This window comes from Sinocyclocheilus rhinocerous, unplaced genomic scaffold (assembly GCF_001515625.1).
Source record: "Sinocyclocheilus rhinocerous isolate Xijiao unplaced genomic scaffold, SAMN03320098_v1.1 scaffold1420, whole genome shotgun sequence".
Classification (NCBI taxonomy): Eukaryota; Metazoa; Chordata; class Actinopteri; order Cypriniformes; family Cyprinidae; genus Sinocyclocheilus; species Sinocyclocheilus rhinocerous.
In genome coordinates, this window is record NW_015666537.1 from 572,156 (window position 1) to 582,014 (window position 9,859).

General features: G+C 35.8%; 1 protein-coding gene across 1 annotated transcript in view; it reads right to left on the bottom strand.

Annotated features, from left to right (window-relative positions):
* Positions 1-798, bottom strand: part of LOC107732562 (homeobox protein engrailed-2b-like) — a 5,103-nt gene extending 4,305 nt beyond the window's left edge. The window contains exon 1 of the mRNA XM_016543922.1: positions 222-798. Coding sequence (XP_016399408.1) covers positions 222-678 — 457 coding nt within the window. The 5' untranslated portion in view covers positions 679-798. The remainder of the gene's footprint in view (positions 1-221) is intronic.
* Positions 799-9,859: the final 9,061 nt, after the last annotated feature.

Consider the following 9,859-nt stretch of genomic DNA (forward strand, 5'->3'; position numbering starts at 1 on the left):
CTCCATAAAAGAAAACTCCCTGACTCTTGGCGGGCCGTTTCACATTCATGAAGAACATTTGTGCTTCGTTTTCGTACCCCTTTTCATCGACAAAATTTCTGTAGCCTAATAGTTTAGTGTTTTATTTGCTCACTTTCAAGTCAAAACGCATGCGCGCTTTTATAGGCTAACAGATGATATTTGAGTACATAAATAGAATTGTGAACAGAATAAATTCCTACCTGATGAAGGTCTGTCTGAATATCTTGTGCAATATACCCAAGCCGGCCAAAGTATTGGTTGGTTCGTCTGCGCAGCGTTACTTTGCGAGCAATCCGAATCTGAGCTTAAACATTGATCTCCAGTCTCTGCACGGGGTTTCAGAGGTGCGTCCGCGGTAATATCAGTTTTTTTAGACGCGCTCACTGGATGAGGGCTCGAGGTTCCTTCCCCTGACACTGGAGCTCCTACCTGCCCTGGACAGCGGTTCTCTCTTTCTACTATATTAATTTCGTCGCGACTGATTCCTTCTTTCCTGCGACCAAAGTCTGGTCTCAAAATGTTGTCGATGTAAAAGTTGGTGATTCTGTGAGGCAGTAGGTTTCCAGGAGCCTGCAACAGGGGCAGAATAGCTCTATTGGACTCATCGCCCGAGTCCTGGCGCTCCACATCTCTGTTGCTGTGATCATTTTCTTCCATAGTGAAACTCTCCAAATGTTCTTTTTAACCCTTATCTCTCTCGCCCAAACGCGTATGTTTGTGTTCCAGTTTTTGTGGTATATTTTCCTTATTTCTTAGTGCAAAGAGAAACGACCAGGAAAAAAGGACAAATCCTTTTTTCTGATTCTTTTGTCGGTTAAATTCGACGAAACCGCCTTGTGTGCGTAGAAAGAAAAAACATAGTTTTAGAAATTAATTCCACAGTGTGCCCTTTGCAATTGTCTTTATATCTACTTTGTAAAATATACAGGCAAATTTAATCTATGCAGTATCAAAGCAGTAGACCTGCTCTAGTAAATAAGGAAACGCAAACTGGCTCTAGAATACTTTCACTACGGATTTTTGTTCTTATTTTTAATACGAGTCCCCCGGGTGACGTCGCAGTCCGGTCTCCTAGACACGTGCCTTTATTATTATTATTGTGGTGAAAATAATAATAAAAACAACAATAAAATGTATTAATAATAATAATAATTCTACATGTAGCCTATCATAGCAGCAGTATATATGCAGCCTATATATATATATATATATATATATATCCAGTGACTCTCGAGTAAATGACAGCACCCAACCTCGCCTTATTCTCAATGCTTAAAGCGGTAGTACTCTATAGCTCAGAAGTGTTCAGCATCCCAATATTTTGCGTTTTCGTTTTCACATCACCAACTACTGAAAAGATAAACAAATTATTTGACAAACACATTTGGTTATTTGTCTGTATGTGGAACCGCTGTCTTTTTGAGTAGCCTCTTAAAACTATGTCGTTTATAAATCGCACTGGGGGAGGGGTGTGTTGAATTTTACACGTAATTCGGTGGTAGATCACACACTGTCCAATTTTGTAATTTCGTAGACTTCTTATTCCACAGTATGGATTGCTATGCTATTTTTACTGTAAAGTCAACAATCTGTATAAGTCTACACCAGTGTATTTAGGCCTGCGTACGATAATGAACTAACTAATTACGCAGGGCAATTCTCTGTGGAGCATCACTCAAAACGGCTATTTTAATTTCCCATCCGTTTCCATGTCCAGTTTTTAATGTTTTACATTATGCATTACGTTCCTCGTTATCAGTATAGCCTAAAACAAACCGCCATCATTTGAAATGTTAGTATTGGCTATGCGGTGTCCCTGTTGGTCTGGCTTAAGTGTGTTGTGATGTTCTGTCCTTGAACAGGGTATTCGTATCCAAAAATATTTCGTTAAATCAATCGCTTTATTCTATCGTTATAACGGTTCGCAAAGAGTTATCGTGAATCACCGAAAAGTAACTCACTCCAGTAGTTTTAAATAGGAGTAGATGGCGTGGCTGAGGCGCTTTAAAAGAAACCAGCGAAGCAAACCAACAGTGATCTTTGGAGCGTACATGGCGCCCTGGAGCGTCAAAATGAAACAAACGACCACTTTAGAAGTGAGCTTATTGGAACGTTTCAGTACAGATTTTTGGCCTTGATGCAAATCAGATGGGCTAACTAAAAGGGGACGCATGGCCCATAGTGTGGTATTTAGCTCCAGAGCTAACGTAACTCACTCTCGTGCTCACTTTTTCGTCCCTGGAAAATCGTGGACTAATCAAGTCAACTTTTGGTTTTCATTTTCGACTTAACTGAGGGATCTTCGGCTTTATTTAATGACCGTAAGTTTAGATAAATCTATGTCTGCATATCCAAAGTCGTTGTTTAATCTAGATAGACACAAACAGGGCACAACCATTCTTGTGATAATAGACACATTTATGAAAACATGGCTATATGCAGCACGCAGTTTTTGAATGGAATATTGACAGAATACTTCTTGTTTAGAATCGTTGAACTTCCAACTGACTTGGTGGGACGAATGTTAGTTGTTACAAGGTGAGCATAATGTGTGGTCATCATTGGCTACAAAAGAGCAGGGGTTAGGATAAAACTGTCAATTTATTTATTTATTTATGTTTTTTATAGTTTATGTATAGCCTAACACTCAAACCGCAAGTCTTTAATTTCTGAGTAGGCTACTTTGTGTACCTGTGATGATGCTTAGTCTATGGCTATACTATAGGCTCTTCAGTTATCGTATTGTCAAGTATTTGATAAATCATAAGTAACTTTTTAAACATATTTTAACTACTGCAGAGACCTGTTGGGGCGCTAGCAAAACATGTATTTGCTGTAAATGCAGTGCTCTTTCATATAATATTGGGTTTGTTTAAATTACCAATCTCGCCATAGATTCAGTACATAAGATTTCAATAAGCTATAATCTACCTAAAAAGGCATGTTTGAAAAATATATATATATATTTTTGTTGTTATGATAATAATTTTAATTAAAATGCCACTTTTAATTCTTGTTTCAAAATAATTTCAAATTTTGACATATAAAGGTAGTAGTGTGAAAACCTATTAAAGAAAAAACAATAAGAATGAACAGGACACACACACACACACACACACACACACACACACATTGTTAGCCTATACGATGTACGTATGTAAATTAAAATTTTCAGTTTACTGTTTTGTAAATGTGAGTTTAATATGATTTTTATAACATGACATTAAAGTTATGTTTGTTTTGTAAAGCTGATAATTATGAACATTTAAGTCTTGCTTAGAAAGTAAAACTCTTAATTATAAAGTAATCCTAAAGTAAAAAGGTAAGCCTAAAATGTTTCTAAAAGACAGTGTGCTCACATGTGACATTTCTCACTTTCCCAAACCAGCCATAACAAAGAAACGCAAAACTTTTAAAAGCTGTAATATTGCGGCTCATGGTAATTTGATGGACCATTTTTATCCTAGAGAAATCCTTGAGGATTAACACTCTTGAATCACGTTGGCTTCCTTGGTATGCAGCCCGTTAAAATTAACCATTTAACAAAACAAAAGCTTGTGCGTAGACTATTAATTGCAACGGCTCCAGTTCAGGATAAGTTTAGGATAAGTCCTTTTTATGAACATAGGTACTTTGAATCCTTATCATTATCCTATATGTTACACGTGTCTTCATTATAATCTAAATTAATAATGGCTCAAATCCTATATTTAAAGTCTAAGAAATAGGCCTATGTTCTAGTTCTAGTAGAGTATTTCTAGTTCTAGTATTCTAGAATTTCTAGATCTTGTAGAATAGCACGTAGTTCAGCACTGAACAGCGTTATTTATTTAGAATGCAGTCTGTTTGTGGGTTTCCTATACTTTTCTAATTTCTGTTTTCTCCATTACAAAGGGTCGCGCGCAGAAGCAAAGAGGGATTTGTGAATACGTGCAAGAGCTTTTGCCTGCTCACAGATCATAGAGCTCAGATCAGCACAGATGTGACCCAGTCAATGGATGTGATATCAGGCCTAGAACAATGCTGGGGTCACACGGGATCCCCCAGCTTCCTGTTGCCCTTTTGAAAACAAACTGAAGAAATAGAGGGAAAACCTTGAGGGACTCGGAGGATGAGGATAAAGGTTACTGACCATTTCCTGTTTCAGACTGTGGAGCAGTGATACATATATTCACATCACCATTATGTTGTAATGTTCCGGTATTTCTGTCTTTTTAAGTGCTTTAGTATAAGTAGAGTTTTTAAATCTGTTCATCATATATCTACCAGATAAGATGGCATTATTTGCATATATTATATATATGCAAATCATAAAATCTTAAGCGGTAACAAAGTAGCTGGTCGGTAAAGACGGTCTAATATTACCATTTCAAAGCAAGTGGCTCATCAAATTAACCTAGTTACAAACTAGTGATTGGTTATTTTCATGTGAATAATTTAGTGTTTTGAAATATTACCGAATCATTGACCTTTCCTAGAGGGTGAATGATTAATTAATAGCACATCGAATAAGGAAGGAACTGCTATTCAGTGATATTAAAAGTAGCTTCATTAGTTGGCCTGTACCAGTTATAGCCTAAATCAATCAAACATACAAATTAATAAACTAATATATGTTTCACATGTTCAGGGGTCTTGGGATAAGTTTGCATTTATGACAATTCAACTTCTTCGTAAACGAATAACTTACAAAGCTTTGTATAGGCAACTCACACTAAAGAACAAATCCTAAATGAAAGCCACAGTCGATTCTCAGGTAGCTGGCCAACTTCAGATGTTTTAAGCCTCGCGGGATGGAGCGAGAGGGGACAGCTGTTAGGCTCTCTCAGATATAGGCTTGACTTGTCTGTGCAACAGGTGTATATCGGATGCTGTTCATTCAGTTCTCCAAATCACACTTTACATCACTGTAATGTCGAAAACTGTCTCTTGCGCACAGGTTTCAATATGCTGATTTAGGCTTTTTTTCTTTCTTTTTTTTTTTTTGTCTAGCAAAGAAAGGTTATCCTATGTCAAATTTCGGTCTAATAATCGTAGTTTAAAATCAGATGAATGGAAAGACACTGCATGTCTTGCTAATTGTTCATCACACATAGTTTAAGAGGTCAGTTTAAATGGTTGCCATTCGTTTTTTTAGAGAAATGTACTGGCATTATCTTATATCGTATCTTATGACATTAGATGCACGTCAAGAGAACGAGGCAGAAAAAAAAATTCACTTTGTGTAACTTATTTAGCACGTGTTCGTTTTTTCTCTCATCAGCAGCATCCATAAATTGTAATAATCTGATTGCCAAAAGTGGGGCTACAATATAATACATGTTTACACTATATAACGTGCATTTTCTACACTATACTAGGCCTATATACACAATATATATATATATATATATATATATATATGTATGTGTGTGTGTGTGTGTGTGTGTTTATGTATGTATATACACATTCTACCGTTGCCATGTCCTCAATAGGCTATTTTAGTTTTCCCTAAAAGTCTTTCGTGTCCCGCTGATTTTATGAAAACACCAAAACGACTTTTAAAGGACTGTCGAATAAAGAAACATACCAGGTCCATCTAAAATAATTTATAGTTTTTGAAACTAAAACGTTTTTTTCCCCCACTACATCATTGTCCGTGACAGTATCGCCCTTGGTTTCTCCCTCAGAATCTTCTCGATATGGTTTTTTTTTTTGTAAAAAAAAATTGTGTGCATGCATTTTGGAGAAAATAAAGAGCACGGCGGAGAGAAAGGGAAGCGTGAAAAGAGCGTAAGAGTAAAACTGGGCGCCCCGAAATCCTTTCTCGTTATTGTTTTGTAAAAGTTTGTCATTGTGAATCTGAGGTCAGGCATAACCGACTGCTGCACAATAGCGTCAACGCTTGGTGAGCACATAAAATAGAAAGCTCCAGCCAGTCAAAAGCTGTGTGTTTGTTACGTTCTCTATTACTCAAGTTTAAAGTCATAAAAATATGTGACATTTACATGAAGCTCTATTATTACAAACTTTTTCGGATTTTCACTATTCGTCTTGACAGTCATTTGATCTCATGAAAGCCACTGCTCATGACTACCAAGCGTGATAGGCTACATATGCATCTTATGCTATACTCCTACTGCAGCTCCAACATCTATATTAATGTATTTCAGATCAATATTCAGAAAAGCTCACAAGGAGAGGAAATGCTCTGTCTCCTTCACCCTCCTCGTTCGTTTTGTTCTGTATAGACTACAATAATGACTGACCCAGATGCTAATAATATCGGTGAAAGGACTCAGCGAGTCTCAATGGGGAGGAAATGACATGGTCATGTCATTCATACAACATCACACCAGTACCATTCTATGACACGAAGCCTCTGACAAACATTTCGATTTCATCTAGAGACCACCAGAACAAACCGACTGAGTAGCTTCAAAAGTTCGTAAGTTTTTTTTATTTTATTTTATTTTTTCATATTTTTAATTGGTTAGTTGTTAAAACAAAAATATAAAAATTGAAACTAAAATATTAATGTATTTACGTCCATATTACAGTAAGAGAAAACTAATTTAATTAGGAACAGGTCATGTCTTAAGGTTCAGTGTACTTCAACTGTAGATTACATTATTCATGATGGCATTGTGAAGAGATATATTTCCCACCGAGAGAACTATGTTTGACGTAATAATTCAACTGCTGTTAACTTTAACAAAGCAAAATTAAACTAATGCAAATTTAAAAAGCACCACATTCAAAATGTGGCAAAATATTCCATACTTGTTACCTTTTTATCCAATTAGCTACATTTATAATGTTTATCAAAAGTTTGGTAGCCTAGTTATTCATTGCTTTCTGATGGTGGTTAATCTGTAGCTCTTTTGCTCGTCGTGTAACGTTGTTGAACCCACATACTGTAATCATAATATCGAACAAAATAATGTTAATATAGGCTATAGGCTATAAAAAGAAAAACAACAGTAAAATAATAACATTTCACCTAATTTACCTGAGTGTATGGGATGCCATGCAAGGTTTGGCAGTGTCAGAATGTCATTTGGGACGAGCCTTTAATTGGATGTTGCACTGTGACATCACAAACCATTAAAGTAATCCCAGTAGTCTAACATGTCTCGATAAAAAAAACTGCTGCATGGCTGGTGGAGCTCTATTCAGCCACGTTGGTATGACATTTTCTTTAACTTTGACAGATAAACCATGTCTTCTGTGCTGTAAAAGAGCCTTGTGCCACGAAGGGCTGAGCTGAGGCTGAGAAAACACGCAAGCAGTTACACAATTCAGGGTAAGAGTTGTATAGTCAGGATAATAATAATTATTATTAATGTGCTATTTAGCCTCAATACTGCGTTAAGACAATGCTGACCTTATCCTCAGTTGTGTCTATTTGAGTCTTTTTGATGTAGAATTTTTAAATAAAAAATAGCCTAAATAAATAAAAACATTGGGCATCTCTTGGGAAGGATTCTTGAAGCACCTTGTAGCAACAGGCGAAACAAAAAGCGACAACACACCAATAATTGTTTTCCTTGTGATATTTGTGACTTGTTTTGTCGGCGAGTTTAATAATTACTTCTGGTCTTTCCTTTAAATAATTCCTCAAAGATATGAAGCCATTTGATTACCTGTCTCTAGCGTGCCAAAATTACAAGGTGTAATATACATTTTCATCTCCTTCACGATGAATCTTTATTTAAACTTTTATCAAATTTGCCGATATCACCAGACCTCATTACACTTAATGTTTAAAGTGTATGCAAAACGGTGTCACTTGTAATACCATATGCATTTAAATTGGATATTAAACTTGCGCATGAAATTAAACTTATCACTCAGATGTAAAATAACCCTGTAAAACAATGTTGATGACATGTATTGTCGCAAAAGTTTCACATCACTGATTTATTCATCCAAAAGAAGACAGCTAGATTGTTTTTATCATGGGAATTCAGAAGAGTGACCTAGGCTACTTGTAGCTCTTTTTTTTAGTTAACTATTAAATCAAGTCTTTATTAAATCAACACATTTTCATTTTAAGTTTTCCGTTTTCCGTTTTTTTTTCCCTTTTAATTCCTTGTTCAGGAAGGAATCATCTTCAAATCAACAATTATTTTTGTTTTTGAGTTCTTGATTGTCTTGGCTTTTGGAGATTCAAAATGTTTTTGCTGAATATTATTTTCATACGTTCAGTGAATTCTGAACCAGAACATAGATGTGATTTTGTCTTTGTGTAGATGTATTTTAAAATTTCAACACAGAACTTTTTTTATACCCCTTTCTCGTTATTGTTTTGTAAAAGTTTGTCATTGTGAATCTGAGGTCAGGCATAACCGACTGCTGCACAATAGCGTCAACGCTTGGTGAGCACATAAAATAGAAAGCTCCAGCCAGTCAAAAGCTGTGTGTTTGTTACGTTCTCTATTACTCAAGTTTAAAGTCATAAAAATATGTGACATTTACATGAAGCTCTATTATTACAAACTTTTTCGGATTTTCACTATTCGTCTTGACAGTCATTTGATCTCATGAAAGCCACTGCTCATGACTACCAAGCGTGATAGGCTACATATGCATCTTATGCTATACTCCTACTGCAGCTCCAACATCTATATTAATGTATTTCAGATCAATATTCAGAAAAGCTCACAAGGAGAGGAAATGCTCTGTCTCCTTCACCCTCCTCGTTCGTTTTGTTCTGTATAGACTACAATAATGACTGACCCAGATGCTAATAATATCGGTGAAAGGACTCAGCGAGTCTCAATGGGGAGGAAATGACATGGTCATGTCATTCATACAACATCACACCAGTACCATTCTATGACACGAAGCCTCTGACAAACATTTCGATTTCATCTAGAGACCACCAGAACAAACCGACTGAGTAGCTTCAAAAGTTCGTAAGTTTTTTTTATTTTATTTTATTTTTTCATATTTTTAATTGGTTAGTTGTTAAAACAAAAATATAAAAATTGAAACTAAAATATTAATGTATTTACGTCCATATTACAGTAAGAGAAAACTAATTTAATTAGGAACAGGTCATGTCTTAAGGTTCAGTGTACTTCAACTGTAGATTACATTATTCATGATGGCATTGTGAAGAGATATATTTCCCACCGAGAGAACTATGTTTGACGTAATAATTCAACTGCTGTTAACTTTAACAAAGCAAAATTAAACTAATGCAAATTTAAAAAGCACCACATTCAAAATGTGGCAAAATATTCCATACTTGTTACCTTTTTATCCAATTAGCTACATTTATAATGTTTATCAAAAGTTTGGTAGCCTAGTTATTCATTGCTTTCTGATGGTGGTTAATCTGTAGCTCTTTTGCTCGTCGTGTAACGTTGTTGAACCCACATACTGTAATCATAATATCGAACAAAATAATGTTAATATAGGCTATAGGCTATAAAAAGAAAAACAACAGTAAAATAATAACATTTCACCTAATTTACCTGAGTGTATGGGATGCCATGCAAGGTTTGGCAGTGTCAGAATGTCATTTGGGACGAGCCTTTAATTGGATGTTGCACTGTGACATCACAAACCATTAAAGTAATCCCAGTAGTCTAACATGTCTCGATAAAAAAAACTGCTGCATGGCTGGTGGAGCTCTATTCAGCCACGTTGGTATGACATTTTCTTTAACTTTGACAGATAAACCATGTCTTCTGTGCTGTAAAAGAGCCTTGTGCCACGAAGGGCTGAGCTGAGGCTGAGAAAACACGCAAGCAGTTACACAATTCAGGGTAAGAGTTGTATAGTCAGGATAATAATAATTATTATTAATGTGCTATTTAGCCTCAATACTGCGTTAAGACAATGCTGA